Raw genomic sequence first — 23419 nt, 5'->3', positions numbered from 1 at the left:
ATTTCCCTAATAACTAAAGATGTTTAAGTCGTGTTTCTTGGACGTATATGCCTTTCCTATATCTTCTTTGGAGATGTGTCAAATCCAATCTTTTTACCCATTCCTAAAAATCACATTGTCTTACTATATTGTAAGACTTCTTTATATATTTTGCATAGAAGTCCTTTCTCATATATACAGTTCGCAGATATTTTCTTCCAGTCTGTGGCTTGCCTTTTCATTTCCTTAAGGTTGTCTTCTGAAGAGCCCAAGTGTTTAATTTGATGAAGGAGGGTTTCTCCATTTCTTAATTTTAGGTTGTTATTCTTGTCCTAAGAAATTGTTGCTTACCTCAAGTCACAAAGATTTTCTGTGTTTTCTTACAGAAATGTTATAGTTTTAGCCTTTCCACTTAGGCCGGTCATGCATTTTGAGTTGATTTTTGCATATGGTATGAGGTAAGCATCCGATTTGTTTGCCTTTGCATGTAGACATCCACTTGTTCCAGCACCATTTGTTGAGAAGACCATCTTTTCTCCATTGAGTCACCCAGGCAACTTTGTTGAAAATGAAGTTGTCTGTATGTGGCTCTGTTCCTGGACTCTGCTTTTGCACTGATGTATACATCTAGCCTTCTTTCAGTCCCTCACTGAACCGTTTTAGTGAGTCCGGACATAGGTTAGTGGAAGGCTTCCAGCTTTGTTCTTGTTTTTCAAAATTGTTTTGTTATTCTAGTCTTTTGCAGATCTTTATAACATTTAGAATCAGTTAATTTACACAAAGCATACTAGGAGTTTTAATGGAGATTGCTTTGAATCTATAGGTCAGTGTGGAGGAGAAATATCTTAATAGTCCATCTTCTAGTATCTCTCCAATTGCTTAGGCCTTTTTCATTTCTATTAGCAATGTTTTACAGTTTGAAGTCTTGCACATATTTTGTTAAGCTTATTTCCAGGTGTTTCATATTTTTGGTATATTTAAATGGTATTCTTTAGAATTTGAATTTCCAGTTGTTAATTGCTAGTATGTACAAGTAACTTTTTATGTTGAACTTGTATCCTGGAACTTTGCTAACTCCACTTATTCCAGCAACCTTTTTTGTAGATTCCTAAAGATACTGTACAGTCTTTTATATTGCTTTGAATAAAGATAGTTTTACTTTTTCCTTTTCAATCTCTGTGCCTTTTCTCTTTCTGCCTATTGCAATGATTAGGCGTTGCATACCATGTGTGTCATATTAAGTGCTATCATATTAATGTAGGACAGGTATATGCTTTGGTGTTATTTTAGATATGTGGAATGAGAGACCAGGAATATTCTACCTAATAACTTGGGTTAATTTTTCAAACAGCTCTCCCTACCCCTTGTTGAGCATCTCTGTGCTGGTGAGCTTCTAGCTAGGTCTGGGAAAAAAGGTGAGAACCACTGGTTTTTATTATACATTAAAACTTTAGGTCTTTACATACTGCTTATAAACACTGGAATGTAAAAAACCCAAACCCACTATGAAGTATAGCCTCAGCTGAATGAATACTGGTGTTGGGAAGTGGTAATAGGTTACTGTACCACATGGCTCTAAGACTTTGGCCATAGCTTTCTCCTTAACCTTAGGGTGCAGACCACCAGATTTCAGCGCCCCCTGCCATCAATCAGGAAGCCTCTAGTATGTGTCTGCCATTTCCCTCGCTCATGGTCAGCAGCCCCATCCCCATTGTCCCACTGATGCAGATTTCTACAAATAGGACACTTTGTATTCTAGCACTAATAAGACTTTACTCATGTACCCTTCAAAAACATTCCCGCCCTCATCCTGGTGTATGAAGGTAGTGGGATTAACTGAGGAAGTAGGCTGAGTTAGAAGGCAGGCCGGCTGCTGTCTCCAGTCTAGCCTAGCACCTAACAGCCTCATCTCAGTCCTTAATGACATCTACCAAGATGCCAAGACCCTATTTCGAAATCAGGTCACATTTGAAGTTCCAGTAGAAGTGAGCTTTCAGGAAGACACTACTCATCCCACTACATATACTTATTTGCTTCCCTCATACATTGTTATTCTCCCAGTTTAAATTTCAGGATTGGTAGTTACATATCCAGATGTTGACTTTCCATATGTCTGTAACTAAATGTTTTTAAGTTTATTTATTTTGAGAGAGAGAGAATGAGCAGGAGAGGGGCAGAGAGAGAGAGAAAGAGAGGAAGAGAATCCCAAGCAGGCTCCGTGCTGTCAGTGCTGAGACTGATGCAGGGCTCAATCCTACAAACCACAAGATCATGATCTGAGCCAAAATCGGATGCCCAGCCTACTGAGCCACCCAGGCGCTCCTATAACTAAATTTTATTTATTTTTATTTTTATTGAAGTATAGTTGCCACATAATGTTATGTTAGTTTCAGGTGTACAATAGTGATTTGACAGTTCCATACATTATGCTGTGCTCACCACAAGTGTAGCTACCAGCTGTCACCGTATAGCGCTATGACAGTACCATTGATATTCCAGTATATTCAGTATCCAGTACCAGTATATTCCCTATGCCGTACCTTATATTCCCATGACTTAGTTCATTTCACACCTGAAAGCCTGTATTAGCCAATCCCCTTCCCCCATTTTGCCCATCCTTGATCCCTCTCCCCCTGATAATCATGAGTTCTATATTTTTAGGTCTGTTGCTTTTTTGTTTTGTTTTTTAGATTCCATATGTAAGTGAAATTATGTCTTTCTTTGACTTATTTCACTTAGCATAATACACTCCAGGTCCATCCTTGTCATGAATGGCAAGATCTCTTTTTTTTTTTTTTTTATGGCTGAGTAATCTCTCTCTCACGCATGCGAGCGCACGCGCGCGCACACACACACACTATATCTTTATCCATTCGTCTATTGATGAACATTTAGGTTACTTCCATATCTTGGCTCTTGTAAGTGATAATACAGTAAACATAGGAGTGTGCATATCTTTTAAAAACTAGCATTTTCACTTTCTTTGGGTAAATACCCAGTAGTGGAATTACTGAATCATGTTATTATTACTTTCAAGTTTTTGAAGAACCTTCATACTGTTTTCCACAGTGGTTGTACCAATTTACATTCTCACCAGCAGAGCATGAGTGTTCCTTTTTCTCCACATCCTCACCAACACTGGTTGTTTCTTGTGTTTTTTATTTTAACCATTCTGACAGGTGTGTGAGGTGATAGCTCATTGCAGTTTTGACATTTCCCACATGAGGAATGTGTTTATAACGAACTTTAAACAGAAAGTTTCAAGTTATTATTCCAATGACTGATTTTATGCCAATTCATAGGAGTTGATCCTTAGCAGGGAGCCCTTTTCTCTGTCTACGTCCTGTGTCCTGATGACTGTTTTCAAAGAAAGAAACTGCTCCTTAATAAACGGTACTTTAGTGGCCCCCAGTCCTGATTCCACTCCTCTGCGGCTCAAATGGAATATAGTCACTTACTAAACAAGTGGGCTAGATTATCAGCCCTGACCTCTGCTTTCTGATGAAACTGGACAAAGTTTACTAGAAAATAAACTCACCCTTAATTCTCCTCCCCATCCCCAGTCTCCATTGATTCTTTGGAGAGTATTCCTTTGAGAAATAGGTCAACACTAAGGAAGTTCTCATTGAAGTTTGGGGAATATTTAGAAGAGTCTTTGATCCTGTCTACTCTAAGGCATAAACTACAAAGAAAGAACATTGTTATGTGGAATATTCCCTCCCTCATGTCTAGTTGAGTCTAGAGTCTATGGGATGCAAACAAATGAGTTTTCTGCCTGGCAGAGCATGTAGCAGGGCAGTTATTCAAAACTAAGAATTATGAGTCTATAGGTGTAGACTGCCACCTGGATGGTATTCTGATCAAAAGGCTTAGGACTATTTGGGTTCATGTCTAATTCTGTGTTATGTTAACCATTTGTCTTTGAGATTCATCCACATATAATTTTTATTTATTTATTTTTTTAATTTTTTTTTTTTTCAACGTTTATTTATTTTTGGGACAGAGAGAGACAGAGCATGAACGGGGGAGGGGCAGAGAGAGAGGGAGACACAGAATCAGAAACAGGCTCCAGGCTCTGAGCCATCAGCCCAGAGCCCGACTCGGGGCTCGAACTCACGGACCACGAGATCGTGACCTGGCTGAAGTCGGACGCTTAACCGACTGCGCCACCCAGGCGCCCCCACATATAATTTTTAAAAGAAATAAAGAAGTACAAAAAAAGGAAAACAACATGCAAAAAGAAAAATGTAACCTCTTTTGGCCGGAAGTATCAAAATGGTATACGATGTTGTTATCGGTAGGTCTGCTCTGTTCTTTGAGATACATCCTCTGACCTACGTAAACTTGATTTGCTTTTTCATATTGTTTTAAACTTCAAAAGATGCTCCATATACTATATAAGAAAAGAGCCTGCTGTTCTTTTGCCATCTTGGAAGCACCTGAGACTTTTGTCCTTTGGTTGAGCTACACACAGCCTGATTCTTTATCCTCTCAGTAAAAAAGAAGTTACAGTCCTGTCAGATTATCCCTTCATCCCATGGTGGCACCCTTTGCACAAATGAAGAACTGGATATAAGACGACCTGCATTTGAGAGTTCGTCATTTGAAGTATGGAGTGGTCCCCGGATTGATCCATTTTCTTCCCCACCACCACCGCCACCTCGCTTTGTACTTTGCCTTACAGGACTCATTAAAACAAAATACAAACACAAGAAAGAACAAATTATGACTAGTTTGAATAAAGAACTCAAGGCTATAAAGTATTTTCCCTGGTGGCATATTTAATTTGGTTGTTTGAGAGAACATCATATGAGCAGGTGGCGGTGGGATGAAGAAGTGGGGAACAGTCTTCAAAAGAGGCGTAGCCCTTCACTCAGAAAGATCTCCCCACATGCCTTCCATCGCCCAGAGGGTCTTGTGGATTAATAAGCCCCTACTGTAGAATGAATGCATACAACTGTGGTTGGATCAGTCCTGGTTGATGGAGAAAACCTTGTTTTACTGAGATCTCCGAATCTTAGACTGCAGTCAAGCTTACTGAATGGGAATTCGGACTCTTAAATGATTGAAAACAAGGAAATTTGATTCTTAGATCATCCAAGGAGAAAGTGTGTCACAGGGGGTGTGGCACAAGCCTAAGGCAGTTTGATGAGACCTTTGAGGACCCGTGTGGCTCCCCCTGCGGAGCCCAGGGCAAGGATCAAACTCATCTGCCATCAGAGGCCTTCACCTTCTACTTTGTTGCCTTGCTCTTGAAAACAGCAACTTACCCTACACCCCATTAATAATACCCCATATCCTCAGCCAAACTTCCTTTCACTCTTAGAGGAGAAAAAGATGAAATTGCAGAGAAGACTCTGTAGTCACATTAGGCTTTGCTTTGGGAACTTTCTTTTTTTTTTTTTTAAGTTGAGCTATACTGTTACTAGCAAAATTTTTTTTTAAGATTTACAAGATTGCAACTTAGATACTCCACTGTATTTTAGATAGCTACCAAAAATGGGTGGTAGGGCCTAGCTTGAGACTGGGTGGGTCCATCAATGAAACATTCCAGGAATGCATAACAGAATTTTATAGAAGGTCATCATTTAGACTATATATCAAACCATAACAAAGCTCTTACTCAGAACATGTGTGTGATTGTGCTTCAAAGATGGAAATAATAATAGTGCAAGGTTAAAAGAAACTTGAATAGAAACATCAAGACCTTTCATTTGCATAGAATTGGTTTCTTTACATTACTAGACCACCTTTATAAACTGGCTGACAGGTCCTCCTTCTCTGGGTTTTGGTAGCCCTCCAAGAGAAGCATTATTGATTGCAGATGAGGGGCCTGAGGCTCAGGAAGGTTAAGTAACTTGCTCAAGGCCACATGGTTAATAAATCACTGTGCCTAGGTATAAAACCAGGTCAGTTTGACTCCGTAGCTCCTGTTTTTAATATGCAGTTCTTAGGAAGTAGAATAGGGTAGCGGAAAGGCTTTGAGTCAAACAGGCAGTCAAACTAATTGCTGACTAACTGATCTTCAGCAAGTGACTTAACTTCTCTGTGCCTCAGTTTCTACAACTATAAAAGAGAGATGATGTCACAAAGGTTGTTAAAGATCGTATTTTAGGGGCTCCTGGGTGGCTCAGTCAGTTAAGCAACCGACTTCTGCTCAGGTCACGTTCACACGGTTTGTGGGTTCAAGCCCCGCGTTGGGCTCTATGCTAACAGCTCAGAGCTTGGAGCCTGCTTCAAGTTCTCTGTCTCCCTTTGTCTCTGCCCCTCCCCTGCTCGTGCTCTGTATCTCTCTTTCAAAATAAACAAACATTAAAAATTTGTTTTTAAAAAAGATCCTGTTTTAAAGTGACTGTATCCTGTTAAGCTCCACGAGGGCAGAGATCTTCCTTTTGTCCACCAGTGTGACCCCTAAGCCTACAGCTGTGTCTGGCACAGTGAAGATGTGCTCAAAAGAGAGCTTGTTGAATTCAAAATCCTGGCACTTAGTAGTCATTCAATAAATAGTAATATCCCAGGGCTCCTGGATGGCTCAGTCGGTTAAGTGGCCAACTTCGTCCCAGGTCATGATCTCCTGGTTCGTGGGTTCAAGCCCCGCAGCAGGCTCTGTGCTGACAGCCCAGAGCCTGGAGCCTGCTTCGGATTCTGTGTCCCTCTTTCTCTGCCCCTCCCTTGCTCATGGGTTCGTTCTCTCTCTCTCTCTCTCAAAAATAAAAACATTAAAAAATTTTTTTAGAAATAAATAGTAATGTCCCAAATGCATTACTAGTCACCTTCAACCCTAACACCAGAGCGAGGGGACTCAATGTGTGGTCTCTGATCTCATTGAATTTGAAGACCAGCAAATGAGTAGAGAGGATGCATGTGCTGACACTACTGATCTTTTCATCTGTTACTGATGCATGTCTAGCAGTTTGGGAACATCTAAACAACTTTGTAACGACAAATTATATGTCGTCAATGCTCTGGTGTTTCACACTGCATTTTGATGGTCTTCTCTCAACAGCGTTTTAGCACAAATATTTCTTTTGAAGAGTAATGAGCAGAGTTTAAGTTTTTCAAAGACTAGGCAAAATACGTTCATGTCATCAACACCACCCTCTACAGATAAACAAGTTTAAGTGGCCGTTGTGCTTAATAGGTCCTGGGATGAATTTGGAACTCGGATTCTTGTCCCTTTACTTCCTAGCTCATTTTGCTGTTCTGTTCCTGGCTGTCCATTTTTGCTTTGTAATTTCTACACTAAAATCCCCGTGATTGAGAAGACGTGGCACCAGAGTATAGCTGCTGGGTTGGCCTGCCTAGAAAATTAGCACCTGTGCCCTTTGTCCTGATCACACAGTAGTGCCAGAATAGTTTGCATTTCTGGTGAAAATAGACTCAATAATGATATTGGATGGCTTTTGAATTGACCACAGAATTTTATCAGGCACGTCTCTAGTATTGCGGTACATTTGCACAAGCGCACTCTGCTCTAGTTTGTATATGTGTAAGAGCAATTTTATGATGTGTACATTCCCATAATTCTTTTCATCTCTTCCATATTTATGATGGTTTCCTCTGCTATCTGTAATCTTAAATTTGCCTCTCTCTTTTTTCCCCTTAATCACATTCATAGAGTTTAGTAGTTTATGGATCTTGTTAAATAACCAACTTTTGTACTTCTTTATTCTTTCACTATTTCCTAGTTTTCTTTCATTAATTATTGCTTTTTATCTCTAGTATTTTTTTCCACTGTATTTCCCTTTGTATTCTCCCCCCACCCCCACTTCCCCACCACCACCACCCAGTTTCCAAGCTTAGTAATTTCTTTCTCTTTTTCCTTTTTCCTCTTTAATAATGAAGTATTTATTGTTGACTATGGCCTTCACTATATCCATTGATTCCATTTTTCATTCTTTTTTAAGGAGTTCATAATTTACCTTTTGATTTTGTCTTTGATCCAAGGGTTATCTAAAAGTGCTCTTTTAAAGGAGGACATCATATTTTATTTTTTTATGGGATTTTGATGTAAGGATGTGGCTTTTAATATCTTAACTTTTACAAAATGGGTTTAAATCTTCTTATTTCCAAGCACATAATCCTATTTATTGGTGTTCCCTGGATACACCCCTCTAAAATATTTTTGAAAGACCTATAGACCTATATAATCTTATTAAACCAAATTTATCAATGGTTATTCAGTTCTTTCATGTGATTGGTTATTATTGGAGTGACCTATTATGGATGACACTGAAGCCTACACTATAATTTTTAATTCCCTTTGCATTTCTCATAGTTTCCTTTTAATATTTAACACCTACTTTGGTTCATACAGATGTTTGGCTATTATTTTCTTTAACAAAGAAAAAGTTTAATCTTAACCATAGATGCTTAAAAAGATACTTGATAAACCTTAAGCCATTCCTAATAAAAACTAGAACAAAATAGAACTAATAACATACACTAGTGTTTTACCAAAACTCAACAGCAGTGATCTAATGCACTAAAATCCACACCGTAAAGTCAGAACTATCCTTTTTATTAGTAAGTAAATGCTAATGAAGGCACTAAGAAAAGACTACCTTGGGATGCCTGGGGGGCTCAGTCGGTTAAGCCTCTTGACTATTGATTTTCGGCTCATTACTTTAAGGTTTGTGAGTTGAGGCAGGCTCTGTGCTGACAGTGCAAAGCCTGCTTGGGATTCTCTCTTTCTTCCTCTCTGTTCCTCCCCCGCTTGTGCTCTCTCAAATAAATAAACTTAAAAAATTAAAGACTACCTTAAAGATGAGAAAATTGAACATGAAACGGTTTTTGCAGCTGATAGAAAATCTAGAAAGTCAAAAACAATGTAGAAAAAAAGGAAAACAATTTAATAAGAAAATTTGTTAAGATGGCTGCATATAAATGTACAGCAAACGATTTCTCTCTAGCAGTAACTGCCTAAAAGCAGAAGTGGGACCACATATTCCATTCATAATCACAGCAAAAATTCTTAAATTACTTAGGAATAAATGTTAAAAGCCACAGAAGCTGTGTGAAGAAAACTAAAATCTTATGGAAAGACATAAAATAAGTTTTGAACAAATGGAAAAGCATACTTTTTTCTTAGAGAAAAAAACAATATTAAAGGTTCAGATCTTTCAAAGTTACAATGTAAATATAATGCAAATGAAATTTCTGAAGAAGTTCGGTGGGGGGGGGGGCAGGGAGGGTTGTTATTTTAGAATGGAATTAAATGCTCTCAAGTTTACATTGCAAAACAGTTACCAGCAGGAATCAAGTACAGTGTGAAAAAGAAAACAGGCAGATTTGCTTTACCAAAGATACGTCACTAGGGAAATCAATGTGGTCTTGGAACCAGAATAAACACAGATAGCGCAGAAGAGAGGAGGGAGACTAGATGTTTATATATTTGAGAGTTTAACATGTGACTGAGTTGGTATTTCCAAACTATAGAGAAAGAGGAGTCATTTAATAAAAGATGCTAGAAAAACTGATGTCTACTGAAAGAAAATTAAATTATAAAATTAAATGGAAAAAATGTTTTTCATCTTGCAGAAAAATATAGAATATACATACAGTCTAGGAACATGGGAGATAAATAGGAATCCAAAAGCTATAATAGAAAAATGAACTTATATAGACACACACACACACATACACACACACACACACACACACACACACACACAGTTATTGGAAAAGTTGCTATAAATGGCATAGATCATGGATTGTGTAAGAATATTTGCAACAAAAAAAATGCAGAGGATTAATAATCCATGATGAAGAAGGAGGTTTGCAAATTTGACTGAAAAAGAGACAAACAACAGAGGAACTGGCTAAAAGAAACACTGCTTTCACAGAGCAGCAAATCCAACAAAATCGATTCATTGTGGCCAGGGAAACACTAGTGACCAGCTGATGAAACCAGTGTGAAAGATTCACCGCTTAGGATAGAGGGTAGAGTTCTTACAAACCAGAAGATAAACAACTGAATTTTCAAAACAGTCAAGGATATGACCAGTATTTACATCCAATGGACTTTTTAACCTAATCAAAGACATACAAATTAAAACAAAAATGATACAGTTTGCAACTTAATAAAAATTGTAATACCAAGCATTATAAGTAAAAGTATGAAAAGCAGGATCCTAAGTTTCTCGGGTTTTAACTGAACATTGTAGAGGTCATTTATCCATATTTAGCAAAAAGTGTTAAGGTGTTCATATTCTTTGATCCAGCAATTTATGGAATTTATTCTAGAAAATCACCATCATTAGTTATATAATGATCAATTTAAATGTAGTTTATGTGGGAACACCTTAAATATCTGAAAAACAAAGGAATTTTTAAGATTTCTACACAAGCAAATATTATGCACCCATAAAATGACATCTTAGAAAATCTTTAATGGCACGAATGGAAAAATGAATGAAAAAACAAGTTATGAAACAGTATGTATAGTATGGTCCTATTTGTTAAATGTTTACAGATCTCTTTTTTCAGGACATACATTTTATATACTTATGTATGTATATGTCTATATGTATGTGAGTCTGTCCTCACCAAGTATACACTATTCTGATCTTGCCTTAAATGATCTATTAATACACCAATATTGTAAATTGTGGAAAATGTCAACATGTTTTCATTCTATCTAGAAAATGAAACTTGTTTTAAAGACTCAGAGAAGCAGTGTCTATTGGACAACAGATTGTCAAAACTGAAAAGATTTCATACATTTATACAAAACACCAAAGCCCAACAGATTTAGGATAGGAATGTGAAAATATAGGTCCCTGAAATTATCTGTAGGAACCAAATTCAGTTTGGATAAGCAAAATTGTTCACAAATACACAATTTTTAATTTCACCTTTCCAGGTGAAAGTTGATTTTTTTAAGTATTTATTTTGAGAGAGAGAAAGTGTGTGTGTGTTGAACGGGGGTGGACCGAAGAGAGAATTCAAAGCCAACTCAGCACAGAGCCCGTCATGGGGCTGGAACTCACGAACTGTGAGATCATGACCCAAGCTGAAATCAGGAATCAGACACTTAGCAGACTGAGCCACCCAGGTGCCCCTAAAAGTTGATTTTTAAGCATAGGATGGTTCTTTCTTAGAAAAAGAGGAGGTACTAATTTTGATTTCTAAGAAAGTAAAAGCAAGATGGGGCAGGTCAACAATGCTAGAGCACTGACCATCACTTTCTGATTCTGAATGCCAGCAGAGGATTAATATCTACACTTCTCAGAGAATGTCTAAGGATGAGTTGGTAGAGATGGAGAGAAATGTGTATCCAAAGGGGAATTAGGGCCTCCCTCTAGAGCCAAGGTCAGTCTCCTCAACGGTTTTGCTTCTGTGCTATGGGAGAGGCGTGACTACAATCAGAGGATAAACCACAAGGTGTGCTAGAGCCCACTTGGAACCTCTCCCAGAGGAAGAGGAAGTCTAGAGGAAGGAAGGAAGGCCGAGGGTAGCAGCCTAAACCTAAACTCCCTTCAGGTGCTCTAAGTGGTCACTCCACCTGGAGGAATAGTGACAGGAATCTGAGCAGATCCCACAGGCCAGGACCTTCTCTGAGCACTTTACAGGTCTTACGTAGTGGATCCTCACAAAACTCTAGGAGGGTAGGCACTGTTATTATCTGCACACACAGAGGAGGCTTATGGTTAACAAGCTAAGGCCGGAGAGCTGGTGAGACGTAGGATCAGAAGCTGCCTGCCTCTACTTTTCATTCCTTAAATAACTACTCAACTTATACAAAAGCAAAATGAATAATGTTCTCAGTGGGAAGTAGTATTTTCTGTAAGAAAATGGTACTGAGTCCCAGTGCCACTTAATTTTCAGTGGGTTTGTGCATGCCCTTTTATTTTGAAGCTGAAAGTTGTCTTATTAGTGTTTTTAGTCTAAGTCTATCTAAATCTGTCTGTTCAAAGCCATTCTTCAATGTGTTCTGACTAGTGCCAATTTGTCACGCTCATTATTAGCCATGTACTATTATATGTCAGTGTTAAAGTGCCACAGTGAATGTCAAGTCACTAAATCCAACTTTTATCATCTTGGAGTAATTTTTTTTTTTTTTAATCTGAAAAACAGTGCACAAAACCAGCAGCCTCAGCATTTTCTTTTAACACAAATGCATCTTAGATGACAAGCTACTTTATTTAAAAGTCTCCAATATAGGGGCGCCTGGGTGGCTCAGTCGGTTAAGCGGCCGACTTCAGCTCAGGTCATGATCTCATGGTCTGTGAGTTCGAGCCCCGCGTCAGGCTCTGTGCTGATGGCTCAGAGCCTGGAGCCTGTTTCAGATTCTGTGTCTCCCTCTCTCTGACCTTCCCCCATTCATGCTCTGTCTCTCTGTCTCAAAAATAAATAAACGTTAAAAAAAATTTTTTTTAATAAAAAAATAAAAGTCTCCAATATATATAGTTAGATTTATGGATTTAGATCTGAGTAATAGAATATAGGCTTATATGTTTTCATTTTTTTTTTAAGTTTATTCATTTTTGAGAGAGAGAGAGCCTAAGTGGAGGAAGGGCAGAAAGAGAGAAACAGAATGTGAAGCAGGCTCCAGGCTCTGAGGTGTCAGCACAGAGACCGACGTGGGGCTCGAATTCACAGATTGCAAGATCATGACCCAAGATGAAGTCAGATGCTTAACTGACTGAGCCACCCTGGTGTTCCAGCTTACATGTGTTAATTTTTAAAAAAGTATTAAGGTGAAATCCAAAATAGATTGTACTTTTGTATATTCTCCATGTATTTTAAAGTAGAATGGGGAAAGAATAAAGTTGATAACTGAAACTTCAGACCATCTTGGGTTAAAAAAAAAAAGTTTGTATTTCTGTTGTTCTGCCACTGAACTGTATAGATGGATGTGTTCTTCAGCAGCTATGGGCAGACCAGGATTTCTTCACCCAACTCTTTCATTTGAAACATAAACTTGTCTCACTCCCAGTGAGCTTTTCATATTGAATAGGACTCTTGTAATCATCATGGGCTCAACTTGACATGCTTGGAGACACTCTCTGCTGCATATTACATTTATAAATTCCAGTCATATCTTTTAAACCTCTGTTGGTTACTTAAACCTGACTGATGTATTAAATATTCCCTCAGTCTCAGCCTTAGACTAAAAATTAAGATTTGAAGTACTAAGTGTCCTGTTCTTCCAGGAGAGGAAAAGAAACATTTATGGGCCCACGTGAGTGTGGTTGTTCTAACAGAGTAGTAGCTTTACATAATAATAATAATAATAATAATAATAATAAAGTTTGAAACTTTCCAGAAGACACAGTATCAGCAACAGAACAGATTATTTTCTAAGCCCCATACAGACAGATGGCAGGTGGCTAGATAGTTGAGATTACTATCTAAAAAGCAATGAGATCTTTTAAAAATGGATATTACTGATGGCAGCCATCTTAATTTGCATATTTTAAAGTATGTTGTTTTCATACCAAAAGCTTTAAAGGCCGCATAAATCCTTTGCACTTGAAGGAACTTTATCTATTACTGCATTATTTTAGCCCTATTACAAGCTGATACATGTAATGAAGGCATTACATGTATTGAATATGCATTTTGTTATTGTCACTTTGGAAAGAAGCATGCCCGTCGAGTCTGCTAACCCTCACCTGTTACCTTCTGGGAGGAAACTAACAGGTCCAGTAGTAATGGCTGCTCTAGGCTTAGAGGCCAGGAGGTCTTGATAGGATGTCAGTGAAAAGTAAGCTCCTCTATTAGTGATAAAGGGTTGTGTGTGGCTCTGGGTTATCTGAAGACAAGAAACTTACTATAAAGTTTACGAAGTATCAAGGTACCTCAGGGTGTAAAAGCCTTTCTCCATCTCCTCTCTTGCTCTGGCTTTAATGCATTTCTGAGTCTCTGTGATTCTTTAAAATTTTTTTTAACGTTTATTTTTATTTTTGAGACAGAGCACGAATGGGGGAGGGACAGAGAGAGAGGGAGACACAGAATCGGAAGCAGGCTCCAGGCTCTGAGCCATCAGCCCAGAGCCCGACGTGGGGCTTGAACTCACGGACCGCGAGATTGTGACCTGAGCTGAAGTCGGACGCTTAACTGACTGAGCCACCCAGGCGCCCCTGAGTCTCTGTGGTTCTTTTTTTTTTTTTTTTTGAGTCTCTGTGATTCTTAAGGATCCAGTGCAGCTCAAGGGAAATGAGAAGCAAGGTATAAGCCGGCTCTTCTCCCTTCCCCAGTTCTCCTGCTCACTCAATGTTAGCAGCTAACATTTATTGAGTATTTACTATATGTACTTTTGACCCTATTTTTGTGTTTTTATATGTATTAGCTCATTTAATGCTCCCAACAACCCTGTGAAGTAGTTTGTAGATACAGGAACTAAGCTACAGAGACAAGTAATTTAGTCAGTCAGTAAGAGGCAGAGCTAGGATTTGAACCCAAACGGTCTCCTTCCCCAGCTCTCCGTGCTCTACACAGCAGGGTTTCTAGAATTTTTCACTTAGGAACATTTCTGTAAGTGCTACCAACACAGTCTTAAAACTTGCCGTTTGTACAGTGAACAGACAGGTGTTTGCATACACACCCTTCTCCACGGGTTGCCCAGAAGAAATAGAAAGCAAGGACACTTTAGTTTCTTACTAGTATGGCCTGTCCTTTTGATACCAGTTTGTGAGCATGAAGGGCCATGTGTGGAAGGAAGGCGGGCTCGTAGGAGCCCCCTGCTCAGGAGGAGCCCTGTGAAGTGGTTTGGGGTGACTGAGGATGGTGGCAGCTGCTGGGGGAGGCCGTGGATGAGTGAGACTGAGGAGACTGGCAACCTTTTCAGGGCAGGGTGTGGGCAGGTGAAGCAGAAATGTTGACTGATTGCAGGGGAGTTTTGAAAGTAAGTGAAATGAGCACCCGGTTCTGAATAAGAGGCTAAGCAGCATGACGAGTGACAAAACGTGTCCTGTTATTTTCCCGTCGTGAGATGAAGCGGACCCCCCGCTGGAGTCAAAAAGGTCCAGCCTCGCCTTTTTTTGTAGGCATTCTGATCCAACTCCACCAGAGCCGTCCTGCGCGGGCCTTCTGTCCCCCTCCGCTCTCCTATCAACAATGCTCAGCATCCCTAAAACACTGTCCTCCAATTTTGAATCTAAGCCTTGTTGACATAGGTATTTTCATTTTCTAGACCACAGTCCTAATTAAGGGCTGATTATATCTACCAGACACTTAGGAAACCAGACTGCAAGCCAGTCCTTATCCTGAAGTAAATCACAGAGTAAAGGAGACAGTAGACATTTACAGAAGACCTAATCATTAAAAAAGCAAGGAGAACAACCTCTAATAGTAAGGTCAATGGGAAGGGTAAACATGGTGAGTTAAGGTGGGAAGTTGCTTTGTGTCTTGTTCATATTGGGGTAAAACTTAAATGCTATGAAGTGCATGGGTCTTAAATGCACACAGTTGGCTACATTCCACACCCTAATCAAGATCCAGAGTATTTCGGCCACCTAGAACACTTCCTTGTGCTCCTTGCCGATCAGTTCTCACCCCCGTGGCAGCCACTGTTTGGATTTCTATTCCCACAGATTAATTTTGCCTGCATCATACATTTCTGTAATGAATCAAAGCCCAGATCCAAGGGCTCTCACTGAAGAGGGCATGGTATGGAAGAAAGCAACATTCAGAGATTGTGCACCAACATGCTGTGTGCATTGGGCAAAAAGCTTAACCTCTCTGGCCCTTGTATACAGGATTCAAGTAGGCGATCCTCATGTTTCTTTAGGGATTTACTACTCCTGCTTACATTTCTAATCTCAGAGACACCACCATCCACTCAGTACCCTGAGCCAGAACACAGGAGCTCATTCCACCTTATCCTCCCACATCCAGTTGACCGCTTTTATCGTGTCAGTTCTCTTGTAATTTTTTTAGACATGTCACTTCCTTTGGCCCCTACCTCACTGTCATTTCTTGCCTTGTCATGACCATCAAATTACTCTTACTACCTCTCTTGCCCGTGGTCCTCTCCAGACCATTCTTGTCACTGCCCCCAAGGTAATCACTGCCAAAACGAAACACATTCTCATCCCTTCTCTGTTGATAATCATTAAGTGCTTCTCCACCATCTAAGGTGCTTCTCTGTCGCTTACAGAATGGAGTTCACATTCTCAAGTTTGACAGTTGAAGGCCTTTACCAGATGCCTCCAGTGTACTTGTGAGCCCCTTAGCCCCACTATGCTCTCTGGGCCCACTGCACCTGCCTGGCCAGCTCCCTCCCCTCCTTCCCCTCCCCTATTAGGGCAGCACTGTTTATGCAGCTGTCTCCCTGATTCTCTTATGAACTCTTGAGTGAGATTAGAGATTATGTTCTCTCTCTCTCTCTCTCTCTCTCTCTCTCTCTCTCTCTCTCTCTCTCCAGCATCTGGCATGTGACTTTGCTAAAAACACTTAACCCCAAAGTAATTAATCAGGAGACTGCTAAGGATGATGGTGTCCTGGCAGGGTCTCACTTGGACTTCAAGCTGATATGGTTTTAAAAAATTTTAAAAATCACATAAAAAATGTTAAAAATTAAAAAAATTAAAAATCATATGGAAGTTTTCATGCGTTTCTGACCACTTCACTAAGTCTAATTCTGAGTGTTTCTTTCCAGTACTGTCATAGCAATAATGAGTTAAAGGTAAGAAATTCTGTGTTTTTATTTGGAGAGAAGGTATATTAATAAGAGGTATCAAAGCAGTGACTCCCCCTGGTATAAAAGGGCTAATCCTTTTATTTCTACCTCAAACCTGACTTAATGTGCTTATCCATTTAGTTCTAGAATGACAGGTTACTCTTTCTGTGAAGATAATTTCTTTCTAAAGGTTTTGGTGGTGATTAGCAAACAGATAAAAGACTAAAAATGACGGGTAAATTTATTGACCCAAATGCCTAGAAACACCAGTATTTAAATAGCCCTTTTTGTTCACTGTGGCTCTCTCTGTCCCGATTCCACCCCCACCCCCCACCCCCGTTTTTGGTTCTGCCTTGTGGTTTGCATCAGCGTTACTACCCCCATTGATCATCACTCAGTCTGTATTTTCATCTTTTCCAAAACCTAGGGAAGAACCTTGATGCCGTCCACGACATCACAGTGGCGTACCCTCACAACATTCCTCAGACAGAGAAGCACCTTCTCTACGGCGACTTTCCCAAGGAGATCCACTTCCATGTGCACCGCTACCCAGTGGACACTCTCCCCGCCTCCAGGGAGGGCCTCCAGCTCTGGTGCCACAGGCGGTGGGAGGAGAAGGAACAGAGGCTGCGCTCCTTCTACCAAGGGGAGAAGAGCTTTCACTTCACCGGCCACACCATAATTCCACCTTGCAAGTCTGAGCTGAGGGTCTTTGCAGTCAAACTGCTCTCTATACTTTATTGGACCCTGTTCAGCCCTGCAATGTGCCTCCTCATATATTTGTACAGTCCTGTTCGGTGGTATTTTATCGTCACCGTTGTTGTCTTTGTGCTACAAGAGAGAATATTTGGTGGACTGGAGATCATTGAACTTGCATGTTACCGTTTTTTACACAAGCAGCCACATTTAAATGTAAAAAAAAAAGAGTGAGCTCGTAGGGTAACAACCCAAGGGTCTTTTGGAGATGTGTTGAGCCTTTTTAAATGGAGGTGCATTTTTGCATGACTATGTCAGATATTTCTACTACCATCATTATTTGTTAAAGATATTTTGCACTTAGTTTTGTGGGAAAATATTGCTACACACGATTTTTTTTTTTAAATCTCTGAATGTAATTGCAATACACAAAGCAGGGAGCGATCGCTGTGAAATAACTCGGGCCAGAGTTTTATTAAGCAATCGCCAGGCTGTTAAGGTACACATACACGATTTTCCTACAGGCCCAGTCCTCTTCCCTAACCAATTCCCCAGCCAACTCCCCAGACAAGAAGCAGATCTGGGGCTTGGGAGCACTGGCTCAGATCAAGTGCTGGCACTTGACTGTTGAGGTGAGGGCCCTTCTTCCCAGCTCCCTCCCTCAGCACTGTCCCCACACTCATTTCTACACCAGTCAGACCACTGCAGCCTTCCTTAAGGCCAGAGACCAGAAATCCCTTGCCCTTAAACCAACCATTTCGATAAGAAGCCCTTCATTACTCATAAAACCTTGGCATTTAGCCTTGCACTGACCTAGACATCAGAAGACCACCTGTGCCCTCTTTTCACACGAAGACCTGGACGTGTCTCAGGGAGCAACCACAGGCTCTCCACTTAGAAACCTTGGTTTGAGTTTTTAAAGATAGGAATTAATACAGTTCTTCATTTCTACGTACTCTAGCATGCTCAGTGCCGGGGTCTCTGCTGCTTATTGGCAGGTGTAGCTCTTTCTGCGTAAAAACGATACACATCACATCACTTACCTTTCTAAAGGAACAGCATAGAGAAGGTTCTGTTCTTGGAGTCAGAAATTCTCGAAGTTGTGTCTTTTGAAATATTTCTTTCAAACCTGCCCCCAGAGAGAAAGTTATTGTATTTCTTGTACGTGCATAGGTATCTGTAACATCTGCCACGAAAACAACAGCACTTGCAGACGGGGCAGTAATGGTTTATCCTAAATTATTCAACCCTCGTAGCCTTGACAAATTTTACTCTTGGAACCAAAATGGTAGCACGAAAATGAACCCCTTTTTAAGGATAACCAGGGCTCGCTCACTCTTTTTAGGCCCAGGCTTCTTTTCAGTAGTAAAATTCAGACCCACTTTTGACCAGTTGTTTGCTTCAGTAGTCCTCGATTTGGAGCCCATGGGAAATCCAACAAACCAACAGCACCAATCTCCTCTGAGGTAGACGTGCGGGGTCATGTTCCCCACCCTGCTGGGGCCAGGCACTGTGCTTTTCGTCATAGGACGGGGGTGCTGGTCAGAGGCAGTGAAAAGCCTTTAGCTGTTAGCAAACCTGTCTACTTCACCCCTGCCTTGAACCAGCCTCAAAAGCCATTGCTTTATTACTCTTTTGGCATGAATGCCTTCTCCTTAATTACGGCCTCTTTTTGCTCCTCAGCGACTTTTAGCCCGACAATTGAAGTGTGCATTGCCGTGAAAGGTGAGCACATCGTGAGCCCAACTTACGGAGGACGTTCTTTCAGAGTACAGGTTGCGCGTACGACGCTGTTGACACATCACCTCTCCTGGGAGGGACCTGACCAGTGCCGCGCAGACACGCACCAGCCTGTATTTATCTGCTCCCCCAAGGCTGTTCTTAATGCTGCCTGGAGCTACTAATTCGTTATTATGAACATCTGCTCTAAACCCAGCTGTTGAATCTCCTGGCTTTTTCAGGTGTTTTCTTTTTTAGCTTTTTTTTTTTTTTTCCTTAATGAAAGAGTTTTCTAATTTAGGTTTCTCTCAGACTTCCTTTTGGTTATATTTGGAAACATAGAAGGAGTTTCACAGTCAGCATCGCATTCACATTGTCCTGGGCGATAGAGAAAAGCTGTGTTTTCCGCCCCACACTTTATACTGCCGCCCGCCGCCCTCTTCCAGCTTCTCATGGCTCCTGGTTTAAGTATAACCTCCATATGAGGCGTGAGATCCGTAAAAGAGGAAATCTTTTTTTTTTCTTTCGTAGAAAATGTTTTCCTTTTGATCATAAAAAAATACACATAGAAGATTCAAACTTTGTTTTGTCTACCCAAAATTCGTACACACTAGAACTGGGGAATAATAGACCTTGTACCTGCTGAATCAGGAATGATGACTTCAAAAAGAAAAAAGCTGCTTCTTGTTGGTTTTTTGGTTTTGGGGGGAGGGGGTATTTGTGTTTTTGCAACAAGGCGTCTTTTAAAATCATAATTATTTGTGTTCCTACATATTGGTCCTTTTCTTTTAAAAAGTGTTCAAGAACTATTCATTTGATGATTTGGAACTCAGAGCTTTGTAAAATTGGTAACAAAATGTCAAGCAGGAAGTAATTGAACTTTGGTGTCGTGATCGGCCTCAGGAATGCACCCCCCTTCCCACCCCTCACCCTGGACTCCACAGCTACTTGTCAGGCTGCGTCTACACATCATACCCCACCTCACACCGTCTCAGGCCCTTGAAGGTAAACCCATTGGACCGTGAAACATTTACAGTACTGTCTGTCCAATTTACTCGATCTTCACTGTTTAGAAGCGTTTTAACTGAAGTGTGGTTTGTGTGGGCCGTGAACCATTGTACTTGAAGTAGGCACCTGCAGGGAAGGGCACCGGCCAGGTCACACGTTCTAGCAGACCCCACTGATGAAGCAGGCCAAAGCCATCGTGCAAATCAGCAGAAGCAAGTGGTGAGAGGCGGGAAGAAAACACGGTCAGCGGCCGTAATTTGAAAGTCCTACTAAAACCCTTCCCTGTTTGTTATAACACTAACCCACAGCTTAGGGAGAAATACCAGCTTCCCTTCATGTCACTTTGAAATTCATTCCTTCCTCCTCACCACATCAGGAGTCGGACGTTGGTGGCCAAGCCCGAATTCTGCAGAGAGGGGGCCCTTCTCGTTTCACCCGGGCCGCGACCATGATGCCCCTGTGCACTTCCCTAATCGACACTCTGCTGGAGGGAGCCTGTTGGTAGCCAACTGTTTACATTTCTTTATATAAATAATGTGCTTTCAGTGCCTTAGTTACGGGTCCCTTTTCTTTTTCTTGTTCCAGGAATTCTGCAATGTGTTTCTTAGGTAAAAGTCTCTCTTTGCTACTCACTGGGAAGAAAATGGTTTGTAAACACTGGTCACTGTCGTAAACTTTGTGATGACATCCAGAGAGGAGAGCTAGATGCTGAGGTGGCTTTTGCCTTAGAGCTGTTATTTATGCCGTAGGAAACAAAAACGGTCCCGTCACACCATGAGCTTCAGATTGGAGACGACCCAAAAGCCGCCTTGTACCGACCTTACGTTTTTATTTCAGAAGAGAATCTTGGTTTTGGTAATTTATTTTTTAAAAGATTATGTACAAAACACCAAGTTTTAAAAATAACTCACAGAATGGCCTTAGTTTTCAATGTCCACTGGTATGTTTGTGAGTTGTGTTATCTGTAATTTACATCCCAGAATAAAGTGGAATGAATTAGATACAGTTTGCCCATGTGTCATGTTTCTGTTCTTGCCGGGCGACTGGGTGCTACATTCTTTTCCCACGTTGGTAAAGCCATACAGTATGTAGTATAAGGAGATCCTCATCAGGGCTCTTTCTTTCACAGATGTTTAAAAAAAAAGCCCACACACAAAGGGAATATACCTCTTCGATAACTGGAAAAAGTCTAGGGGCCACAGTCGAATTTAGGTCTCAGTAAATGGCATCAGAACTTGGTTTTCCTCCATTTTTCTCAGTTCAGCCCTGAGGGCGATTTGGTTATTTCACACTTGTGGGGCTGTAATGGCAGATCTCCACACCACCAGCTGCAAGAGGGAAATGGGACTCTGCACCCACCATCACTGTCAGGGAGTATGTAACTGGGAAAGCAAATCTTGGAGCAAAGCCTTGAATCAAAGCATGAAAATGTGCCTGGCAAGTATGCTTGCACACACACAAACACATGCACACAAAGAATGGAACCTAAGGGTGGCAGAATATGCCACCCCAAAATACGGCTATAGTTAAACACATGCCACCCAAACTATGCCACTTGGGTGCATTGCTGGTTTTGAGCTATAAGCACTTGAAAAGCAGCAAACAGAGGGAAAGACTTTCTATGAACGGCCCTCATCTGCCTGAAGACCCATTCTCCTTCCCCAAAAGGACTCAACAGCCATAAACCCCCTCCCTGGGAGTTTCATCAACCAGCGAGGGTGGACTCCTGTCACAGGAGAGAAGATGAAGTCAACACCACACCCAGATAAATGGTGCCACAAAACATCATATGTCCCATCTGGTCTTCTAAGGGCCAGTACATCTTTCCTTAAAGTCATTGACTCCCCTAAGAGGCCTCCCTCACTCCCCTCTTCCCCTTCCTGATGAAGGCGTTATTTAATCCTGAGTTCTTTGTTGTTTTTTTTTAAGTTTATTTATTCTAAGAGAAACAGAGACAGCAGGGGAGGGGCAGAGAGAATCCCAAGCAGACTCCATGATGTCAGCACGGAGCCCACTGCAGGGCTCCATCTCACCAACCATGAGACACCCAGGCATCCCTAATCCCGAATTCTAAGCCACCTCTGGGAGTCACTCCTTTTTCCTTGGGTATCTGTATGTATACCTGAGGGATACATGTTAATAAATTTCTGATTGTCTTCCTCGTGTTAATCTGTTATTGCCAAGACAAGAACTCAGAAGGGTAGAGGGAAAATTATTTTTCCTCTCCTGCAGAACCTGTCCTGTAAGCTCTACCTACCATGCCTGCCGCTCTGTCTTCAGGTTCTACAAGCATTTTGCTTGAAGGATTCACTCTGAGGGGAGCCCACGGTGTCATTCTCTAGCAGAGGGATACACAGGGACCGAGGAGCCCAGATCTTGAGAGCTGGTTTCAAGGACTGGGCCATAGCCTGGTGGGATTTCCACACACTGTTGATGCAAGGGAGAGAGAGGAGAGCATAGTCTTGCTAGATGCCCACTTGTCCTCCACATTACTCACTTTACTGATAAATTGTGTACAGGGCTTAAGCAACTCCCAATGGAGTATGGCTTTCTGATGAGGCATTTCAAATGCCACCAGTGAGCCCTAGGGTGTGTACAGAAGCTCATCTATGCGTGTGCAATGCATATTGCATTTTTGTGCCATCGACTTCGTGCTAATCTTCGTGTCAAAATATTTTAACAGAAGTAAATTGCTAAGAGGCAATGTGTGCTCTGCTGGCCGTGCTTGACTTGTCGCATGATCCACGTGATGACCAGAGCCTGTGGTTGCTGTGTCCCTATATCCTCCCAGGGGCAAACCTAGTGGGAAAGAGCCCAGGGTACTGCTTCCCCAGTGGCCCAACAAAACCCCTAAACTGGGTTTCAGTGATTATTCCTGAACTGCTCACTTGCCCAGAAACCCTGTGTGGGTTGTGTTCCTGGGTTGCTTGCCACCTCCCGGAATAGGGGTGGAGTTTGGTCCCTTGTCCCCGGGATGCGTGTGGGAGATGGATGGATTTTAAGAGGACTGTTATTGAGAATAGGATGGGGTGACGGTGGGTGGCCACACGGCCACCTCAACTGTGAGAGCTCCCATGTCTCCTAATGCGGCCCAAGCAGGTCAACAAGGTGTCCAGCCGGGGTTGCTGGTCCTGCACAGTGGGAGCCTTCTCCATCAACAGTAGGGGGTATTTGGGAACCCAGGCATCCTCCATGGTTGTGCACAGACCATCTCATCAACGACTGGTCCCTCTGAATTCTTCTGTTACTGCTTCCACACACAACACCCAGACTCAAGCAAGACAACATGGACAACATTTTTCTCTCCATGGGGATTTGTTAAAGTAACGACACCGCAGCTCTGACGCCCCTCCATGTCCCAGCACTGCACACACACCTGCGGTGTCACTC

The 23419-nt window shown here is 41.3% G+C and overlaps 1 protein-coding gene across 6 annotated transcripts in view; it reads left to right on the top strand.

Moving 5' to 3' along the window:
- LCLAT1 (lysocardiolipin acyltransferase 1) overlaps positions 1 to 21034 on the top strand; it is a 185335-nt gene extending 164301 nt beyond the window's left edge. For all 6 annotated transcript variants that reach the window (XM_047852954.1, XM_047852955.1, XM_047852959.1 and 3 more), the window contains one exon: positions 17034 to 21034. In XM_047852954.1, coding sequence (XP_047708910.1) covers positions 17034 to 17536 — 503 coding nt within the window. In that variant the 3' untranslated portion in view covers positions 17537 to 21034. The remainder of the gene's footprint in view (positions 1 to 17033) is intronic.
- The last annotated feature ends 2385 nt before the right edge of the window (positions 21035 to 23419 follow it).

Source organism: Prionailurus viverrinus, chromosome A3, assembly GCF_022837055.1.
Source record: "Prionailurus viverrinus isolate Anna chromosome A3, UM_Priviv_1.0, whole genome shotgun sequence".
In the NCBI taxonomy this organism is placed as follows: domain Eukaryota; kingdom Metazoa; phylum Chordata; class Mammalia; order Carnivora; family Felidae; genus Prionailurus; species Prionailurus viverrinus.
Note: the sequence above shows the minus strand (reverse complement) of the source record. Positions and strands in the feature narration are given on the sequence as shown.